This window comes from Rhea pennata, chromosome 6 (genome assembly GCF_028389875.1).
Source record: "Rhea pennata isolate bPtePen1 chromosome 6, bPtePen1.pri, whole genome shotgun sequence".
In the NCBI taxonomy this organism is placed as follows: Eukaryota; Metazoa; Chordata; class Aves; order Rheiformes; family Rheidae; genus Rhea; species Rhea pennata.
In genome coordinates, this window is record NC_084668.1 from 22,866,401 (window position 1) to 22,888,584 (window position 22,184).

Genomic DNA, 22,184 nt, shown 5'->3' on the forward strand with positions numbered 1-22,184 from the left:
TGGTTGCTGGTGCTGGTAGAGCAGCTGTACATTTTTCATAGTGTAAATTAGATACTTGGAAAGCTCTTACACAATCTGAGTAATTCAGTATGCTAAAGAGTATTTGTAAAGTGGAGAAATTCTGAGAATGCTCACATGGTTCCCATTAAGGGGGGGGGGAAATATTTCTGTGCACATGGTCAGCATAATCATTTCAAAAAAAAAAAGGACTAACTTATTCACATGTATTTTACTTCCAATTTATGAATTTGAAAAGATGAACAAAATGAGACAAAAATATTTTTTACTCTTCACAGACGGTAACTAAGTGCTTTGTGATCAGCAAATCCATTTACTGATAGTTCCCTGTTTTACAGAAAATTGGACTAAGGAACTATTTCTGTGAAATTCTGAGTTATGTTACGTAGGAATTTTGGTTGGTACTTACCACTAAGGTCCTGTTTTCCAGAGTCTGCAGATAAAGCCTCAAGTAATCAGGCTTTAAATGCATACTTTATATTATAGATAGAAGTTTAAAAGCCCATTCTTCCATTGTTTTTGCTGGCACTAAATGCCCAAGAAAAAAATACGTAAGTGTACCTAAAATATATATATATATATGACCTGTTAATACTTTCAAGTGTATATTACAAACATAAAATTGAAGGGATCTTAGCTATTCTTGCCAACATTCTCAGTTAGATGACATCACGCAAACTTTCTACACTGTTTTTTTAATTTTTTTTTCTTCCGGATATGTCCTGTCACTTAAGCAGCAGTTTCTTGCTTATTTTACTCTCATTTTGTCTTTTGTTTTCTTATTATTATTCAGAAAAATACCATTTATTTTACTTAACTGTAGTTGAAAGCGGCCCAAAAAGTCACCAGAAACAACAAAAATATATATATTTTTCCTTATGGAACTGTGCCACATATCCCAAACGTTGGAATAGCTAATGAACAAATTAATTTGTTTCCCAGTTAAGATACAGGTTGCTATTAGGAATACCTGGTAGATTGTTGTCACAGTCTTAGATACTCAGAGAGGGCTACTTGAAGCTCTCTTGTTGCTAGATTTGGCATTTACGCAATTAGAATTCTAACTCTTATTTCTGCTTTAGTGAAGTTACAAAATGATGACTTAACCTTCAAGAGCAGCAAAAAGACTTCTGTCAATTCATTCTGCTGCTTACAGATAAGTACATTCAAAGTAGTACAACTGCTTGCTTTGAATACAAGAAATTACAAACTGCAAAAACAGGGTGTTTAAAATAATAAAAGAAACTAGATATGCCTGTAACAGCAAGTAGATACAATGATGCAATTACAAGAACTGTTCTTGTTGGCATAGCCTAACAACTTAATAAATGGGGAGTAGAAATTCCTTATTCCTGGATGAATGGGAGGAGGAATATTACATTCTTAGGAATATTACATTCTGAATAAATGCCTATTTTTTCTCAAGAACAGGAAAAAGGAAGCATGAAAGGGGAAACTAAAATTTACTAGAATTATTCCAGAAAGCGGCTCAAGACCTCTGGCTTACCTGAGATACTGTTTGGAGGAAGGAGAAGCAATGCACTTCATGCATGTTCTGGATCCACAGTTATTCTTAACTTCGGGCTATGCAGTGTTACCTGCCTCTAACACGCAATTTGCAGCACAACTGCTGCACGGCTGCATGGTCTAGAGCATAGATCTAGTAAAGTCCCAGCTGTTGACACAGTACTTCTCCTATTCTAGTGCTTCATAACACCACTGCCCCTTCCTTCTACTGGTTGAAAGCTGGCTTGATGTTTATAACTGTCTCATAAATAGTTGTTTTGTGGACTATAGCGGCATGCTTCCAGCACTTTTACTTCTGCAAAATCACTATTTTTTTCCACTTCATCATGACTTCTTCATGATCAGCAATCTAGACAGAGAAGCAAACCCACATCCCAGAAGTGCTATTCAATCTTTGTTCAGCTTTTATTAATGTAGAAGGAACTTTCTACTCAATGCTTAGGGACTGAAAAATTAGGAAGGACTGGCTTCTCTTGCTAAGGTTTGCTTTGATTTAAAGCAAAAAGCATATAGAGAGTGTGCATCCTGTCTTTCTCTAGTACATCTTCACTGACAGGCTGCTAGGCAGTGGGGAAGAAAATAAGAAAGCACAGGCCAAACAAAAAGTGCAAGCAATAAAACTTTACAATCGTGCTTTCACAGTACCAACTACTGCCCGTTGTCCCACGATTTTCAGAAATTGTTACGAAAGACTTTATTAGAAAAATATTTTAAAAGTTCTAGAAGGAAAATGCCTATGGATTAAAGCACAATAATGATTTTCACTGTAGAGGTAATAATGACTGGCCTATAAAACAATGCAGAATTTTGGACAAAAGCTTGCACTATCTGCCTTATTCTATCTCAGCAAAAGTTCTCCTAAGGGTGGGAAGTAAGTGAAGACTATTTTTTGCAAGCGTCCCATTCACTAGTCACAATTCTTGCAAAGCTAAACTAGCAAGGTCCTCAATAGCAAAAGTGAAATTATTCTGCCTCTTTGACATGGAGTTCAGTGCCAAAAGAATAAAAGGACTGTTCCAGTTTGTTAGTGCCATTCAAACACAAATTAATTAAACTCCCTTGTCAATATTATTCCTGGTAAGTCCTTTTCACAACAATCAGTTAGTTAGCTGCTAGGACAAACCTGGCTGAACTATCTCAGCAGTTTTGTTTGTTTATATGAACAGCCATCCGGCCTCTGAAAGCTTCTCCAAATGTTTTGAGGGAGACTGTAACTAGTTTGGAATGTCCTGTTCTAAGTTTTGAACAATGACTTGTCCAGCATGGAAAAACAGAGATAAAGTTGTAGCTGGTGAAAGAGACTCTAACCTCATTCTAGCTATAGCTCTGACAAGTCAGCTGCTGATCACTGGAAATTAGAAGTATTTCCTATATTTAAAATGTTACCTCAAAAGCACAAAATAATTAGTTCTGATGATATGATGTGTTGCTTAGATAAATGTCCATGTACTATCTCTAAGCTGCTGCTCTCAAACTATGTGAATGATGTAGCAACAGTGATAGAAGTTGTAGAGTAGCTGTCTACCGGAAGAGTAACATGGGAAGGAGTCCTTTTCTGCCTCATCAAAGTAAGTCATGAACAGTCTGTTTGTGCATGTGTTTTATGGGGTCTTCCAAGTCTGAAGTCACAGTTATCCTAGTGCTATACCTGACAGTGCAGTGACAGAAAGAAATCATATTGGATGATGTCCTCAAAAAAAACACTAAGAGAGTATCAAGCTGATAGAATTGTTGCTGTACTGGAAAAGCATTAATATGCTCTAGGAGAGGAAGGCTCTGGAAAAGAAGAGAGATCACGAACTGCTGTGGCACCTACCCACAGCAATGCAAATTCAGTAATCCAAGTGTCTTGATACCTTCCCATACAAACTAGTCTAATTTTTTTGCTAGTAGGGGTTCATGTCCCAAACAGATTACTAAGTTCATAAATCATGCCTCAGCTGTCACACACAAACACACACACTGCACAATGCAGAGTTCCCACCCCCACGTAAACATGCAATCCCATCTGACTTCATATCTGTATCAAATAGGCAAAAAGAGGTGGACGGAAACAAGAAATGCAGGTAGGATTTACTAATTGTGCTGCCTGAAATCTTTTTCTGTATTACAGATTTTCCATAAAGTACACTTCATTTTGCTTGATCTAATTCGTTTATTTGCTCTTTGTTCTGGTTTGGTTTATTTAACACTTTGTTTGTAAGCTTTAAAGTTCCTTCAGTTCCATTTTAAAAACAAAAAATTTGTTCATGCTTAGCTCATAAAACTCTTCTCTTGCTGTTCATATTTCAGTTCAATAAAAGTCTATGTTTGTTCTTGTTATTGACTGCTCTAAGCATTTTGCAATTTGGACGATTAGGTTTAGGGAAGTAAAGTTAGCTTAAAAGAAATATTTATTTTATGTGAGTTTGTAGGTTGTAGGGAGACAAAATGCATTTTATTAGACCAGCTCATACAACTGGAAAGAATAGACAAGTTTTGAGGCCTAAAAATCCTTTTGTGAAATTATATGTAATAATTTTGTAATTCTATGCGTGGAACTAACAAGCATATTAAACTGATACTTTGAGATCTGTAACATTTCAACATAAATCTGGAAGCTTCAAAGATATTCTTTAACTAAACAGCAATTTTTGAAAATACAACAAGAGATATTTGTTTAAAAGATAATGAGTAAAGGATTGAAGAGAACTACAGAAAAAGTGATTTTGACAAGCATGTAAAAATGTCCCAGTATGTATTATGTATAAGTACTGTGTCACATAACATTTTTGGGGCTTAAGGGTGCAGATTGAAGATTTTATTATGTGTTGGTTTGGAAATAAAGAATATATACATTAATTTCATTTAAACAAACTACAGAAAACTTTGTAAACTTTTAATGAACATAAATTTGAGATGACCTGCTTCTCTCATGAATTAGTGATAACCAGGCAATCTTGGAAGGTTATACATGAGTGCTTTTACCAGCAAGAAAACTGAGTGTTTAGAGTTTCACCTTCTCTTACATGCTTTGACTTATAAAACTTAACAATATTGATGTTTCAGTTATCATTGTCACTAGAATGAATAACCACTTAAATCCTGAGAGCAGGTCACATCAAATCCCCCAAATTAATGCAAATCATGATTGTACAAATGATGCTCAAGATTTTTCTTTATAGTGTCAGAGTGCAGTGTCTGCCTTTAGAATAAGCAGAGATTAGGAAGAAGCTTGGGCCTTCTACCTTTACATAGATATTTCTAACATTTTAGTCAGTAGTCGGTTTGAATTGTCAGATACTTTACTGAAACTATTTTCAGTTCCATAAAACTGTTTTATTTATTTTTCAAGTCTCAGCTGGAATATGAGATCTATCAGCTCAAAGACTATGACCAGCTAGAACAAACAACATTTTTTCTCTGAATCATTTAATGAATTTCTAATTCATATATATTTTAAGACCATATATATTTTAAGAGCAAACTAATCAAATACCAAAAAAGCAGAGTGTTGAATATATATATGTTTGGACATAACCTACTATATTTGACAAGCTTTAGAGCCAGCTGAATATTCTACAAAAAAGAAAAAAGCTACTGAATAATGATTTGACAGAACTGGTCTAAACTATCAAGTTATGTATCTGGTTAGCTTTACCTATTGTCTCTTTTGCAATTCTGTTTTTTGGGGGGTTGGGATTTTTTTTTTTTTTTTCATTTCCCTCTCTTACTTTCCTGCAATAGGAGGATATGCCTGTTTTTGGAATTGTCTTAAGGTTTGTGTGCTTGCTTTCTCAGTTAGTGGACATTTAAGATATTTAATCCTACTGCCAGCTCTGGAATTGTCTACCCCAAGCATTTAGTAGTCATAATGAATTGAGACCTAAATAACCAGCAGATTTGCCACAGAGTCACATTTAAAAAGAAAACTGGATTCCTGGCCTTTTTATTTGCATTACAATTTCTCATTTATTAAGTGTATTTGGTGCCTATCTTCATGCTTTTGTCTGCAAGCACAATGGCTAGAAACAAAAGGGAGAGGAGAGGGTTGGACAGAAGAGGAGCTTACTTTCTTATATAATTTATTGACTGGGATTCCAAGCAAGACACTAAGCACCCTAAGAATGCCCAGCAGAAATGATTTTGATCAGCTAATCAGATCTCAGGTATAATGTATGTACATCAGTCAGGAAATTTCTCTGAATTCATACCTGTTTACATAGGAGAAAATCTTTTGAAAAGTAGGTTTGAAAAAGTGCAGTAAGGAAAAAACTATTCTAATTTTATTCAATTTATTAAAATGTGTGCCTTAATTGTTAATTGCTCTATTTCCAATTTGCTGCCACTGATTTTTTTTCCTACACTGAAGGACTCGATATTATCAAAATTCTCTTCCCCCTCTAGCTATTCCCACAATGTAAAAAAAGGTCATTCCTTCAGACAACACAACAAACATAAATCTGTCCTTGAAGTAAGTATAGCAATGCATTTTTTTAGTTCCAGCTCTTACCTTATCATGATGACTAAATATAGTGGAAAAGCAGAACATGGTTTATTATAATTTCTTTAACAGCAAAATAAAAAGCAGTGTAAAAACAACTTGACAGGAACTGGATGTGAGACGCTTCTGGCTGAGTCAGATTAGTAGGTGGAGAGTAAATGAGAATATCAAGGTCACAGCATAAATTTAATTTATGGTTGCTATGATAACAAACTATATGCACTGAATGTAAGATAGTGATGTGATACAGCACAGTGAAAAATTTCTGCTGGCATAAGCTTACTATAACTCCATTACTATGAGAGGAGAAAATGTAAATGTCATGATAAATGAGCTTCACAAAACTTTTATATTACAGTACACTATCCAGTAATATATTTTAATGTAAAAACGGTGGTTTTAAAAACTCTTAGGTCATTTTAAGAAAATACTCAAGTATCACCTCATAGGCATCCGGAAATTTCAGTTAAATAAGTTGCTGAATTAAGACTTCTTCCAGCAGCAACAATTTGAGCTATTGCTCCACAACCACAAACATTATCAGCTAGCTCCATAGAGCAGTATAAGAACTGTCAATTCTAATCTAATTAACTGGAACGCAAGGGAGCAAGAACTGGTTTGCTGACCCCAAAACAGCAAAAATACACCCCAAATGCCCATTCTTTAGTGGCAGTAAAATAGTGACACCATGGGAAAAAACATGAGTTCTACGGTGTCTTAAGAGGACATCCCCCATCCCTAGTGGGATGACTGTCAGGAGTGAGGCAATTAACGTGTTAGTAAGTGTCTGATTCTACTTACATTATGTCCTCTAGCAGTGTTGTCTGGAAAACAGTAACAAAAACTTTACGAACTAAAACATGAATGAAACGCCACCCCGCAACCCTGCCCTGGCATTCCGTAAATGGTACACTATAACACAGCTATTAGGATTAGTAACTGAGCTTAGTATCTTCACTAAGAAATGATATTGTTGTGACTGCCAATTCTTGATCTTCCAGATATTGTCCAATGTACTAACATAGGTGATCAATCTCATGGCTTCAGTAACAGTTGTTATGTATTACATAAATCTATGCATATGACTATTCTCAGAAAAAATAGCCCTAACACATTATTTGGATGAATGAAAAGGGAACAGTCAGTTTTTATAAACACAAGCTGATACTTACAGATAAGCAAAGATACATGTTACTCTGCCTGGAACTGAAAGGCCTAAAGTAAGATTACTATGCATTTTGCTCGTGTAAGTATATTTGCCAAGGGCCCAGTGAAATGTAATCTCTGCCTGACATGATTTCTTGTGAGAATGTGTTATCTTTACTTTAGTAATGATACTAGTAATGATGAAGAATATAGGGATTGAAATGAAGGCGTTTTCTTAACAAAAGTTATGTCCAAGCTTTGCTCGAAATACGGTGGTGTAACAGAATATTCTTATACTATTATAGTGTCATACATATGGTAATATATTACCATATAAACACTTTCTTAGATGCCTTTTACTGAATGTACAGTTTAGATACATTGGTAAACCCTCCCTATATCAAACAACAAAAATACAGCAGATAATAATGTGGACAATACCATTTTAATCTCCTAGAATACTGATACTAAAATAAATCATTAAAAGTATTGTAATCTTACCATTCCTGTGTGTACTAGATCAGTAGTTTCTTCAGAAGGATTGAGGGAAACTCCCCTATTACTACCCCCTCCTTTGACGTCAGGTTGGAAAGGCAGATGCATGTAGGGAGAAATGCTTGGTCAGGGAGAAACAGCCCATGAGAGAGGCTTCAGTGCAAAGCAGTGGCAGGAGTGCTGGGACCTTTTCTCCGTGTCTCAGGTGAAGGTGCAAAACATCCACCCCACAACAACGCTTTCTTCGCTCCTCCTCCTGCCAGGATCCATGGGCCTCACGTGACCTCTCAACACAGCAGCTTTAGTGCATTGCTGGGGAAAGGAAGAGCCTCGTCTGCCTTCATCGCTTTGGTTTGCTTCTGGCAGGACAGAGAGACTGTGCAGACAGCCTTAGGGCTGCAGAAAGGTAAAACTAGGCAAGACGAGCACCAATGGGGCACAACGGGACTTGCCTGAGATATCCTAAACTCGGCCATGTTACATTGCGTAAGGCAGCCAAGGCACTGTTAACATTTAATGTTTTGGTCTGACTGATGTCACATGGTTTTAAGTCACAACAGTCCCAGGACAGACGATCCTTGACGGGCATATATGTACACAACAAGCGACACAAGCTGTCACACAGCCATGACAGGCCCCAGAATGCAGGCTGCCATGCTCACACCTCACTTCTACGCCAGTCCCAAGCAAAGCAAGGGCTGCTGCGGAGTTTTCCTCATTTCCCCTCCGTTCTGTTTGTGGTGTGGTTTGGGGAGTCAAGGGTGTATCATTCCCACTTCTGCCTGCATGCAGCATTGCCCGTGGCCTTTCTTCTCCCTCAGGCAGCCAGCTTCCTGTTTCTGGTCTCTCACGTAACTGAACCGCCTAACTTTGGTAGGCCTTGCAACGCTGAGCAGCACAGTGCCCAAATACTTCTACGTATCTGGGCCAGAGTCCATACAGGAAACTGGATAATGTCTGTTTTACATTTACAACACTCAGTGAATCCAATGGGAGATAAAGCGGATCATTACCACAGCAAGCATGCCCCGAGCGCACTGGCACGCGTCTCAACATCAGGCGTTTCTCATTTAAGCATGCGGCTAGCCTGCCTCTTCTGTGCACTGTCTCTATCACGCCACTGTTCCTGGTTTCTCTCTAAGTTTGTGGCCACTTTGGTTTTATCTTTATAGCAGGTCTGTCACCACAACCACCAAGCCCCGCCAGCACCCAAAACCTTCAAACGCAAACGGCCTCATGCCAAGCTGGGCAGGGAGCCCGCAGCCAGGCCTGGGGCAGGGCCCCTCGCAGCCGCGGGTGGGCACAGAGGAGCCAGTTGTAACTCGGAACGGGAAAGAAAAACTTGTCGCGTTTGTAAAAAAATTTGTTAAGAAAGAAAGAAAAACCGCCCCGGGCGGCCGGAGCCCCGCAGAAGGGCGCGCGAGGCGGGCGGCACCGCGCCAGGCAGCGGCCGTTGGGCCGCGGCCGCAGTAACGGCCGCGCGGCGGCACGCGCTCCCGCCGCCGCGCCTGGCGGGCTGGGCGCCGCCCCCGAGCCGCCCCGCGCCGCCCCGCCCGCGGCCCTGCCGGCCCGCGGCCGCCCCCGCCCCCGCCCCGGCGCGGGGGGAGGCGGTCAGCGCGGCGCGCGCCCTGCCGTGCACGGGGCACCGGAGATGGAGGACTACGGGCGGTTCTTGGCGCTGTTGGTCTCGGCGCTGCTCGTCGGCTTCGTGTCCGTCATCTTCGCCCTCGTCTGGGTCTTCCACTACCGCGAGGGGCTCAGCTGGGACGGGGGCGCGGCGGAGTTCAACTGGCACCCGGTGCTCATCGTCACCGGCTTCGTCTTCATCCAGGGCATCGGTGGGTGCGCGCGGGGCCGGCGGCGCGGGGCGGAGGGCTGCGGGGCTGCGCGCCGCGGCCGCGGGGCAGCGGGGCGGCGGCGGAGCCCGTGGGGGCGGCCGGCGCCTCCCCCGGGAGCAGGAGGGACAAAGGGCCCGTTGTAAGAAGCCGAAGCTGCTGCATGCGCTTTTCTCCGCAACCACTTGTTTACCCTGGCCCGGGCTTTCCTTGCGCTTGCGAGGTGTTTTTCCTAGTCAGCACGAATTTATGCAAGCTGAGAACCCACATGCCAGAAATGCTGCCTCGGGAAGATTTCTCCCTTCTTCCCTTCTCCCTTCTGGCTCACTCTCCCAAGTCCCACGAGGAGAAAGGAGAGTTCAGCACCGCTGAAGCTAGTCCGGAAAAGGGTTTCGAGCCAGGGAAAGTGCAGCCGCATCACCATCATCGTAAAACAGTTATCTGCCCAGATTCAGTGTAAATAAGTTTGTAAAATGTACTTTTAAAATTCATTTTCAGTCTACTGTTTGTGTAACGTAAAATGGTTATGATGAGTGGGGGCAGGAACTTTTGATTGCTTACTGTTTAGACTTAGACCAACTTTTAAATGCTTCCTATTATATTTACAACATTATCATTTTTTCCATCACATGCATGTGATGCAATGTTAGGTTGTTATGTCTTAAGTGCAAGGGTTGCTGCTTGGGGCTGATAGGAATGTTGATGTTTGAACAATCTATTTGGTATCAGTGTTATTGGCTGATTCCACAAAAACAGAACAACAGTTGACATGGTGTAATTCATGAATAATTTCACTTTAGGAAAGAAGAAAAATACTCTTTGTAAAGTTTAAAAAACAGAAAACAATAGCAGGACACAGAGATGCTTCAAGTAGGTTTAAACTACAGCTAAACATTGCAAAAATAAGGGCACTGGAACAGTACCTTAAGAATCTTGAAATTTAGAGGTGAAAATGCATTAAAACAGCTGAGGGGAACCAACAGATACCAACTCCAGCAATAATTTCCCATAAAGCCAGTGAAAAAATACTTGTTAATTTCAATGTGAAGAGAATTAAGTGAAACATTACTAATGTCTCCAAGCAGGGCAAACAAATATTGCAGAGAACAGTGGAAGTCCTCATAGTTTTACCACTGATTTTTTGTGGGAGAGGTGAGGGGAAGATTTCACTATTCTTAAGTAATGAAGAATGGCTAGAGACTTAGAGTATAAATGTAAACAGCAGTACTTTTTCTTTGTAATAGGAGGAGTTAACAACTTCATTTTTAATAACCTTATTTACATTTGCTTCACTGGTGTATGATACACTGCATTCATCCAGCCAGGAAACTTGTCCAGCACATCTGGACATTCATTCCAGTGGAACGTGTTGTTTGGAAAGCATGTGCGCTCACTCTTCAGCAGCAGCTCTGCAGTTTGAGGCTGGAACGTGCACAAGGAGTGCGGGCTCTCTAGTTTTGCATTATGTTGGGGAAATTTTGTGATTTGAACATACACAACAAATCTAATTTTTTCAGTTTTTCAAGTGTCATCTCTTGGAGTAGGTTATAATGGCTGATGAGCTAGCTTTACAAGTTACCCAAGATGATGGAGCAGTTCAAGAAGAGCAGAAGATCTTCAGTGTTAAATGCAATTTTCTTAATGTGTTTTCTTGTATCATTTTATTGCAATCCTTTTTCAATAATGCAAATCTGTTGAAGTAAACATTTTTTCATCTTTAAATCACATCTGAGGATAATGCTTGCTCTGAGTTATCTGACAAACATTGTGATTACCTCTTTTTTGAATATAACACAACGTCTGTTCAAAGGAAAAACAGCAAACTCCTGAAGTTTATATCAGCTGATGGGCTGTAGAATTTTCAAGAATCTGAGGGGAAAGCAACTGCTGAGCTGCCAGGGTCTCATCATAGGCAAGCTGTGAAAAGACTGCTCTCATGATGAGCTTAGTTTGAGCCTTGCTGAAATCATAAATGGACACTTTTTTATTGGGTTCATTTTGTCCATTTTAGTGTTAAAGTGGTTCTCAAAATAAGCAAGCAGGCGTCCAGAACTGGCAGAAAGCAAGCAACAGGAACATCCATGAAGGAGCAGGAGAGGAAATGGGAGGAGTGAACAGTAATATTCTCCTTCTGGCAGCTGTAAGCTGTTGTTAGCGCATGCAGACTCAGGGAGCCAAGCTGTGGACTTTAGTGGGGAGGAAGGGGTCTCATGAGCAATCCTTTACACCTCCCCACAGCACACGGCAGCCAGAAGTCCTAGAGAGCTAGCTTCAGATTTTTGCTGTGTATGTTTGGTGAGGAACAGATGTTTCACACCAAATACAAGATATTGCAAGATCGCTCCATCCTACTTGACATCCTTTAAAATCATCCGTTAAAATCAGAGCTCATAACAGGAGTGAGATCACACTAAAGAGCTTGTGTCTGAGGATACGTGATCTTAAATAACTCGGATCTTTTTAAGAGTAGAGGTGCTGTACTAAAGAAAGTTCTTCGTAGGACTAATTTAGCATGTCATCTGAACAGATACAAATGCGGTAAACACATATGTACTTTTACCCCTTGCTCTTTAAGAGCTTGCACGACTGCAAGTGGAAGGTCCCTTCTCCCATCAGTTCTTCTCTCCCCTATGTGCCCCAACGTCTTGCTCCCTCCTGCCTGTCAGACACACATTGGTTGGGACAGAGGGGGAGAGCACAGTCAGACAGAGAGCAAAGGTGGTGGTAGGGAAGTGACATTGTCTCTTCTGACAGTGGTAGACCATAAGATTTGCTCAAGTCGCAGGGTATAACTTCACACATAGCCTTCAGTGAAAGGAGGTTAAACCAAAGCATACTGCTATGCATTTTGTCTGGGCTATGGCATATAACATGCTAATGGATAGTATTGTTAACGAGTGTCCAAGCCCTCAGTCTGTATTCATTGCTTTTCTGTCATACAGCTTCCGATACCTTCATGAGATACTGAGGCTTGACTGGGGCTTTGTGGCATACATGCTATACAAAAACAGTAATTATAATTACTAGTATTAAATTAATTGATAATAGTGGTCTGTTGCAGGCAATTATTTCAATATTAACAAGATAAAACATTATCTGTATAACTTTTTGAGAACTGTTGGAGGTGATCATAAGCTTGATATGCTGAATCTCAGAAATCAATCTATGTCTTACAGCTTGATTACTGTAAAGCTGTTTTGACAGTAGGCTTCCTTACTTTGATTTACTAGTTCCACTTTTTAAAAATAGAAAGCTGAGAACTACCTAAGTGTTAAATATTTTTAAATATTGTAAAGTCACTTTCATTCCAGTATTACATGTGTGAAAGCATATATTGATTTTAAATCCACTTATAGTGTGGAAATTCCACTTGCAAACAGAGTTCTCTTTGTGAATTGTGTAGTAAAATACTACATTTTCTGGCATGCATCCAAGTAAAAATATGTGTAAATAGAACTTTAATTTGTTATTTGTTAGTATTCAGCACAACATACAGAATAAATAAAATAAAAAACTAAGGTTACAGAGAAGTAATAGGAAAGCATGAGAACTACTTATATAAATTCTTCATCCTTGTATTTATCAGGTAATACATATTTTTCTTATCTGGTGTGCATAGTAATGTGTTTCTGAATGTTTGGAATAGAAACATTTTTAAACCTGCACACATTCTATTCTTTGATTTTAGTATAACTAACTATGTAGAGCAATTTGAATGTAATTTCATAATCAGAAACATTAAATGAGTAGTTGATGAACCAGATGAATAAAGCTCGCTCTCTCTCTTTTTTCTTTTTTTTTTTTTTTTTTTAACTCAGTAAGGACATTATGAGTGTGAGCACTGGTCTTTTTTTGGCAAGGGACCGAGGATGCACATAAATATTTGTCCCCTAGTACCTTAATACGCTTGCTTGTTGTTGCGTATTTGGAAGTACTATTGATTTGTAGTAAGATGTACCCAGCGCTTCAGTTGCACAGTCTGATCTGTATGTTCCCCTGTAGAAAGCAGCTGAGGCTGGGGCATGTGACAGGCAGTTGTGGAAGGGACGGGGCAGTGGGGAACTGTCTAAGTTGTCCTCATGGGCAATTTGGAGTTAGATCACTGTTTAAAAATTGTTGTTTTGTTCAGGCTGGACAAAACATACTAGAATTATATATGATAATATAGGCAAAATGCTTACATTCATCTAAGATTAGGTTGAAGTGTTTTATTTGCCAAATCCTTTTGTTTTCAAGAGTCAGACTATAATTCCCTTAAACTCAACAAGTAGCATTTTCCCCTTTAAAGTAATCCTATTAATATTTATGTAACAGATAAGTCATATAAAATCTATGTAATTACTTGATAACAGCATTCAAAACTGGCAAAGAAAATGAATATAAAAACATTCTTACATACTTCCCTAATAAATGATCTTCTGGATAAAAGATTTGGGCCCTATACGTCCAATCTGACTAGTAGAAAAGTCAAACTCCTATGCAGAATCCCATTTAGATCCGTTTAAGGAATTGGGACTTAATTGGGAATGGACAGTGCTGTTGTTTGCTGTTTTTTTTTTTTTTTTTTTTTTTTGAATATACCTAAATTTTTCAAAAATTAGGAAGAAATCTCCCTAAAAAACTGTATTTAAGCCTCAGTTGTATATTTGGAACATGTTATGTGTTAGGTTGTATAGGAGACAAATCTTTTTAACAGACTTTTTTTGGAGGACTAAAGGTTTGATCTTCCTGTAATTTCTATTGGATTGATTTGCATGATGCACAATTATTAAAATCTTAGAGAAGTTATCCTGTAAGGCACAAATCTTGTTTGTTTTCTTTCCTCAGCCATTATTGTATACAGATTGCCCTGGACCTGGAAATGCAGCAAACTCCTGATGAAGTTCATCCATGCTGGGTTAAATACCATAGCTATGATTCTTGTAATTGTTTCTATGGTAGCCGTGTTTGAGTACCACAATGCCAGGAACATTCCTAACATGTACAGTCTGCACAGCTGGATTGGGCTGGCTGCTGTTATATTTTATTCTCTCCAGGTCAGAATTTAACTTTATTTATAACCAGGTTGTAAAGTTTAAAAATGTATTGAATAATTTAGTTACTGTAGGCTCTCACTAATGTGCTCTAGCTATTGGGATACTCAATTTACATTCTGTGATTTGACAAATTAGCATGTAAATGTCCAAATACTGGACCTTTGATTTCAAAGAAAAATGTACTTTAAAGCATGTTTTGTTTATCTGCCAGGATAATTGCAGTTTATTTACTATTCAGGTTTACAGTATTGTGTTTTTAAGCTCTATAAACTGCTGAAGTTAAAGCAAAATTGCCATATGTCTCTTATTTTGGTGATACCAGATGAAAACTGTTGGATCTGTGGACTAGTATTGTGGTTAGTTATCACTTCTTGGCTACAAGATAGAACAAATGCAATAGGGGGCAATGCAGATCTAAAGGATTAGACGTGTGAATGAGCTACTGCTGGGTCTGCTGGTCTTCAATCTGCTTCTTGTTTTGCTACTATGAACATGATCAATGTCACTCAAAGCCTTGGCTGCCTTGTCCATAGAACTGTGGTATTCCTTCTTCCAAACTGGGATGTAAGTATTCAGTCAGAGACTTCATAGGAGTTTATAAAGTGCTTGAGAACTAGTACTAGAAAAGATTAATAAAGTAGTATTTCTGTTAATAGACAGGACACTTTGCATTTGCCAGAAGTGGTGTGTTGATCTAAGAATTAATGTGCAAACATGACAACAGTAAAACAATTGAATATTTTCCCTCCACTATTCAGACTAGAAAAATAGTAATTCTTAGTGGTATTCTTGAGGAGATGCTCATATAATAATATACCTGCAGGAACAGAAGTGTAAATATATTGTACTGAAGCCAAAAGTATGTTAATACAGTATAGCACAAAGTTACACATTTAAGAATAGGGCAAAAATTAAAAATGGAGACTGTCTTTTGGAAGGCAATGTCTTCTGAAAAGAAGTATTCAAAGTGGACTCAAAATGAGTTCTCATGATGCTGTGACAATAGGAAAAATAAATCTGTTTATAAGAGACTATTTTTACCTCTACATATTGCATTAGTGAGACCAATATGGAATACTATGGAATATAGAATGCATTTTTGTAAATGTTAAAAAAAATTAAAAAGTGCAAAGAAAAGCTGAAAAAGTAATATGAGAGCTGGAAAAAAATATCTTCCAGTGAAAGACTTAAAAATCCCCAGCTGTTCAGATCTAAAAGAAGATTAAGAGATGACTTGATTACAGTGTATTAAAAGCTTCCTAGGGAGAAAATACTATGCTCTTTAATCCAGCATGGGAAGACAGAAGAAGGACTAAGGCTGGAAGTTAAAGCAAGATGAATTTAAAAATTCATGCACTTATTTCTAATTTAGCAGCAGGAGTAAGTAAAGATGGGATGCAGCCTTAATGTGATTGGGCAAGTCTGTGACTGAAAACACGTGATGTGATGGGTTATCATCCACCGCACAGTGAGCGCTTGGCCCCTGAACAACTTCCCCCCCAGCCCTATGCACCTTCACTCTGTAAACACCACCTGACTGATACATATATATCAGATATAGACCAGTGCCTTTCTAGGGGCATGTAGCAATATAACCAAAGTTGTAACAAGGTGAAATTCCACTGAAGTCCACTGAAGACAGAAGGTTAAACTACCTTTTGATGTCCATTTATGTGTAAATCTATAATAAAAGGGGAGAAGAGAAATTGAAATTGAAGAGAAATTGAAGGGACTCTTAAAATGTAGCTTCTCACACTTTTGAAGTATTGCTAAATTAGTGACATTGAAATTTCGTTTCTCCAGTACTCTGTTTTTGGTTTTATCATTACCACTCAGTTGAACATTGGTATTAGTTGAACACTGGATTATTTCTAAAATATTTCATGTTTGTTTCCAAGGTTCTAATCTAGGATTATTGTTTTGGTCTGAGTATTGAAGGCAAACACACTGAAAAATAAAAATTGCGATTCATATTATATTTGTACCTGAAGATATCTCAAAATGGAATTTTTACGATGATTTTGAATCTGCTTGAAAAGTGAAGCTTGTATCCCATTAATTTTTATCTCTGTATCTTTTTTCATGTTTAGCTTTTCCTGGGTTTTGTTGTCTTTCTGCTCCCTTTTGCTCCACTTCGGCTTCGAGCAGCTCTCATGCCAATACATATTTATTCGGGCCTCCTCATCTTTGCAACAGTGATTGCATCAGCTCTTATGGGAATCACAGAAAAGCTTATATTTTCACTGTAAGTATTATTTTTTTCATTTATTAAATTTATTCATTGCAAACTATATTCTCTTTTGCACAAAATAATAGCAGTCTAGTACTGAGTCATTGTTTCGTTTTGTTTTAAATAGACATCTTGCCTAGCAAGGGACTGCTGGTTTTAGATCAGAATTGCCATTAAATAATTTGTCTTTTTTAACTCCTCCCACTCCCTTTTTTAACCTTTTTTATTTTTTTTTTTTTTAACAGGACAAATCCTGCATATAGTGCATCTCCACCAGAAGCAATTTTTGTCAACTGTCTTGGCCTTTTGATTGTAATATTTGGTGCACTTATTCTGTGGATGGCAAGCAGGCCCCACTGGAAACGCCCACCAGAAGAGCTTGCTAAAGTTCTACGGCCTGATGGAGGGAGTCCCGAAGGCACAGAAGCAGAATCCACGATGACAGATTGTATTAACGCTGATAAATCTGATGTGGGCTTCAATAGTGAAGCAGCCAGAAAACGAAACCTCAAACTTGATGAAGCAGGCCAACGATCAACAATGTAAAAAAAAATATACAGTATAACATAACAACTATTACGTTGCCAAAAAATACTCCTCCTGATTCGGTTACATTGATATAGAAATAGGTTTGGGGTTTTATTTTTAGTCAGGCTGGCTCAAAGGTATTCAGATTTTCTGTGTATGAATTTAAATTCCAGTAAGTCCCAAATACATTATATTGGTTCATGTTTAATCCTCATTAAATACATGAGAGCTGGAATGAAAAACATGCCAACTTTAATGCCTTTTAAAATAGATCTAATGGGAAAATGTTTTCTACATCTTTTTTTAAATTTAATGTCTGTATCTCTTACAGTTATGAAAAGTTGTTGAGTACTTTTTTTTCTGAACTATCTTATAGGTATGAGTGAGAATGGTAAATGTATATCAGAACAGAATTTAGCACATAACTTTTCTGAAAATGTTCACTTTCTAAAAGGCCTCATTTCTTATTATGATGAACCCTCTCACTAGCTGCTAAAATCTGTAGGATTTGAGGTCACTCAGCACTTTGCAGAGTTGCACTGTAAAAATTTCTGGCCTCAGATTTTGAATTCAGATAAAGAAATGAAACAGTTTGCCTGAAATTTTCATGAAACATCATGTTGCTTTTAAAAACATTTTTTTGTCAGATTTTAAATTGTTGACTTCTGTTTAACCAATTCTACTAAGCATGTTGTATAGAGACAGCAAGCATTTAGCTTTGGATACTGAGATCTAAGGAAATGATGAGATAGTGAAGGCAGAGTTATTTGGACAGCTACAGATACACACTTAAAATATATGTATCATTTAAGTCTTCCTTTGATCCCAGAAGTTGGTATTTACTATCTCGATTTGACTGTACATTTTCTCTTGATTTATGGCACTAGACTAGAAATTAGGAAGTTGGAAACCAGAGTAGACTGGTGAGCAGTATCACAGAAGAGGGGAGCTTTAAGTGAGAAATGTTTTCTCCCAAGAAAGAGGGGTGCTTTGCTGATGTCACAAAAATGTTACCAGCTAACTGAAAGCCAGCTTTGATATCTCCATACTGGTGTCACAATTATTTTTGTTGCAGGGGTGAAGAAAAACTTCAGTCTATAATCAAAACATTTAAACTTTTCTTACTTAAAAATTAAGATGTTAAATAATGCTATTTGAGTCTGTAGTAGCACTTTACTTTTATAGCTCATTTTAATAATTGGAGTATTAATGTATTACTCATTTTTTCACAAATATAAACAGTGCTTTTATTATTTACTATGATTGAAGAATAATTATAACAGATTATTTTGATTGCACATGCCCAAAGTGATGAGCCTTTCTATTATGATCTCTTACAAAAGCTGCAGAGCCCATTAAAGTAATCTTGATAACTGCAATAGCTGTTCCAAATTTACCACTAATTATGATGCAAAGAACTCTGCATGGTTCAAACAGCATACCATTTCCTACTTTTTTAAAGACTACATTGATTTTCATTTAGTTCAGCTTTTTAAAACATTCAAACACATTAAACTTTGTTGTGTTGTGTTAGTATAAACAATTTTGGTTATACATTATTTTGGACCTCCTTTGACAAAGTGCATCTCAGGTCCTGTTATTTGATTTGTAATAACATTTAATTATTTGGTAAGTACAGTGTAGAAGGATAACATAGTGAATTATTAGAAAAACTTTTCTGCTGTACTATTTGGTACTAAACTCTATTTCTATGTCATCACTTACATATGTGTGTGGATGACTGAGAACCATTTAGCATTCATATAATGTTTGAGAAAATACCTGCTATTAAATGCTTGCATGTAGAATTCAGATATGACTATACTATCCTATTGTGTGAGCACTCCTCCAGTCTCACTGTGTACAATGGATTGGACTGCTTTTCCCTGTTTTTCAAACATGTGTTTTTCAAGTTCCACAAAATTACGTCTTTCAGAAAATTGTTCTCAGCAGCTTCTACATAAAATCCAAGTAGTATTGATAATGACTTTTTGAGAGGAAATTGAGAGTGCTCTTTTTACATGAAATTAGTGTTCAGTTGACACGACATTATTATGTTACACGTCCTACTATAAATTTATATATTGCCAGTTAAGTAGGAAGAGGAAGAGCTCATTTATTCACTTCACCACAGGTGCAACACAGGCAACAGCATTTTAAGTTGGCATGTATTGCCCTGTTACTGTGTCTCATCCACCTGTGAAAATGAGTTCATTCAATCCTTGCATGGCACTAACTCATCTAATAACTGTGTGTTTGTGTGCAAGATAGTCACATGTACAGGGATTATTCTGAAGGAAACTATCCATACCATAAACTGGAAAAAACACAAAATCTGTGATTTCTTTTTTACATCAGTGAATTGGATGTATTGAAATGAAAAGCTTATAGGTGAATAGTTCTATATGCTGTTAGAATTATGCCATAGTAATAATTATGCCTAAGAATAATTATGCCCAGGAGTAATGATACTTCAAAAAAAGAATAGTGGCATTTCTTCTATGTCTATTCTGATGATACAAAATTCTTTGCAAAGCAAGGATTAGCAACCTTTCAAGGGTAGTCTACCAGGCTGCATTTTTCTTTTTCAAATTTGAGGTTAAACACTGGTAAAAACTCACAGGGAGGTCTGAGATTCCATTCTGGGAAATTATGGTATCACACAGATAATCAGTAATATCTGATGCACGTGAAACAGGGGATGGTAGCTCCTTTGGACCTTGGAAGGTCTCTCCAAGATGTAGTAGCACCCGAAGCTTTTGCGACCTTGGAGTGTGCAATTTAAAATAGACTTGCATGCTGTAGTCTTTTGGTTTCTGTTCCAACCAGATTTAAAAAAAATCTTTGTAAGTATCCTTAGTTCGAGTTATTTCAAATGCTAAATAAAATAAGGACTTTAGAGAGTCATCTTTTTAGAAAAAAACAGATATCCTAAATCTGTTTCTCAAAGTGGCCTTCCATCAGCTTTTGATCCATAGAACTTGCAGTTATGTGTAGGAGTAGCAACATGGAAACTAAAAAAGTATATTTTCAAATATATAAATGGAAGTTAAAACTCTAGCTTTTTTATCAGCATTTTTATGGATGTTCTGGAATCTTCTACATTGTTATGTTTTTACAGGGACATGATTATGCAGCTTACATTCCAAGTTTGGGTTTCTATAAAAACATAGGAGGTTACAAAACCTAATATAAATAATACTATTTTTATAAGATGTCTGAAAAACAAATTATTTTTTAATGTATTTACATGCTGCCTTGCAGCACTGAGCACAGAAGCGGAATCATGTTTTGTTCCAATATTATTGAACCTGAGAAATAGTGGTACGAACTAGATTTTAAAATTGAATGTACAGTTATTACATGTACACTTCTTACTACATATAATCAAGAGGATTACATATGATATTGTAAATATGGATTACTTGTATACATGGAAATTTTAGTGAAAGGCTAAAAGATATTGCCAAATAATTTTCTATTTCAGAAGATTTTGTTTCCATTTTACAAAATTATTTCCTCTGTTTCTGCCTGTTCACAAGGACTTAAAGAATTATTTTATTATTTTGTTACTTACAATACGTATTTGTAGATGAAAACAAATGTTTAATTACAATGTCTATATTCCTTATTCTTTTTTGTATATTATTAAAAATGATTTTTCAAGCTTATACTACTGAGTACAGAATTATGTTACTAAATTACAACTTCTAAAATTTGGTAAAAGATCAAATTATTATCTTGACTAGTTTCTTTGAAAACAGATAAGAATATTATTAAAGTATTTTGAGCATTCCTGATAATATTTATGATGAAGCTCAATTATAAACATACTTGGAACTGGGGACTCAAAATTTTGGTAGGAGGCTGGCATTTGTGTTGAGAAATGTTTTTTGCAAATTCTTGATGGAACCCTTGTAACTTTTGAACTGCTTTCTGCATTGTATGACAGTATGATGAACACTTTGATCTCTGCAAACCTAGTGGGCAGTTACGGTAAATTACTATACAGGAAAGGACTGGAGTCCAGGTCAACCAAATGGATGCTAACCATTGCAAGTAATGCAGCTACTAGAAGGGAGGTGGTAAATGAGAAAATTCCACTGTTAAACACACACACACACATGCACACACACACACACAGCCATAGCTAGTTCTGACAGAAGAAGTAGAAAAATTGGCATAAATTTCAATGAGCTCGCTCACACTTGGCAAATGTGGTCATCATAGACTCGTCTACATGTCTCAGCTTCATCTTGAGGCTTGAGCTTACAGTTGGGTCCAAACTCCCTGGTTATGTGTACGGACTACTCGTTGGCTATCACCCTGCCTCTGCCAGGAGTGAGCTAACTGGCTCTTCAGGCATGGAAATGATTGCAATTTTCCTTTCAGTTTTCACTAGTATTTCATTCCAACAAATATTTGCCATCTAGTTGTACTCAAAAATTTGCAGGATATTTATTTAATAATGTGATTAATCAGATTTTGTGGAGGATGGTCCTTTTCATTATATACATACACAATTACTGATCCACTAGGTGGCAAGCACTAGCAAAACTGCTTCTGTCAGATGCCAATCACTGCTTTAAATCATACAATATGACTTCTGTGCCTTTAAATAAATAAAAAGATTAGTAGACATAAAATGTAGTCATGTTAGAATGTATATATTTAGGTCTACTTTCTTTTAAAAGGGATGCTTTATTACAGGTTTCATCTCTCTGACTGGAAATTGTTCTTTATAAGAACAATTGTTCAATATACAATTGTTCTTTGTGCTCTACCTCAGACTTCTTAAACTGCTCTTTGCAACTTAGCTTAGTTAGAAGGAATAAAGAGGATATGAGAACATGTAAGTTTAGGGATAAGCTCAGGTACAGGATAGA

General features: G+C 37.4%; 1 protein-coding gene across 2 annotated transcripts; it reads left to right on the forward strand.

Annotated features, from left to right (window-relative positions):
* Nucleotides 1-3,486: 3,486 nt before the first annotated feature.
* LOC134141833 (plasma membrane ascorbate-dependent reductase CYBRD1) lies at nt 3,487-20,899 on the forward strand. Of its 2 annotated transcripts, XM_062578333.1 has the most exons (5): nt 3,487-3,611; nt 7,933-8,075; nt 14,332-14,540; nt 16,631-16,785; nt 17,016-20,899. In XM_062578333.1, exons 3-5 carry the CDS (start codon nt 14,382-14,384, stop codon nt 17,314-17,316), a joined length of 615 nt encoding a protein of 204 aa, XP_062434317.1. In that variant the 5' UTR covers nt 3,487-3,611; nt 7,933-8,075; nt 14,332-14,381; the 3' UTR covers nt 17,317-20,899. The 2 variants fall into 2 exon arrangements, with proteins under 2 accessions (XP_062434317.1, XP_062434316.1); XM_062578332.1 differs by lacking the exons at nt 3,487-3,611; nt 7,933-8,075 and adding an exon at nt 9,277-9,507.
* Nucleotides 20,900-22,184: the final 1,285 nt, after the last annotated feature.

Bases quoted from the DNA above. Each gene is read 5' to 3' on its own strand.
- LOC134141833 (XM_062578332.1), top strand. From the start codon at position 9,321: ATGGAGGACTACGGGCGGTTCTTGGCGCTGTTGGTCTCGGCGCTGCTC. The intron at 9,508-14,331 runs GTGGGTGCGCGC...TTCTTTCCTCAG, and splicing joins CGTCTTCATCCAGGGCATCG to CCATTATTGTATACAGATTG. The intron at 16,786-17,015 runs GTAAGTATTATT...TTTTTTTAACAG, and splicing joins GAAAAGCTTATATTTTCACT to GACAAATCCTGCATATAGTG.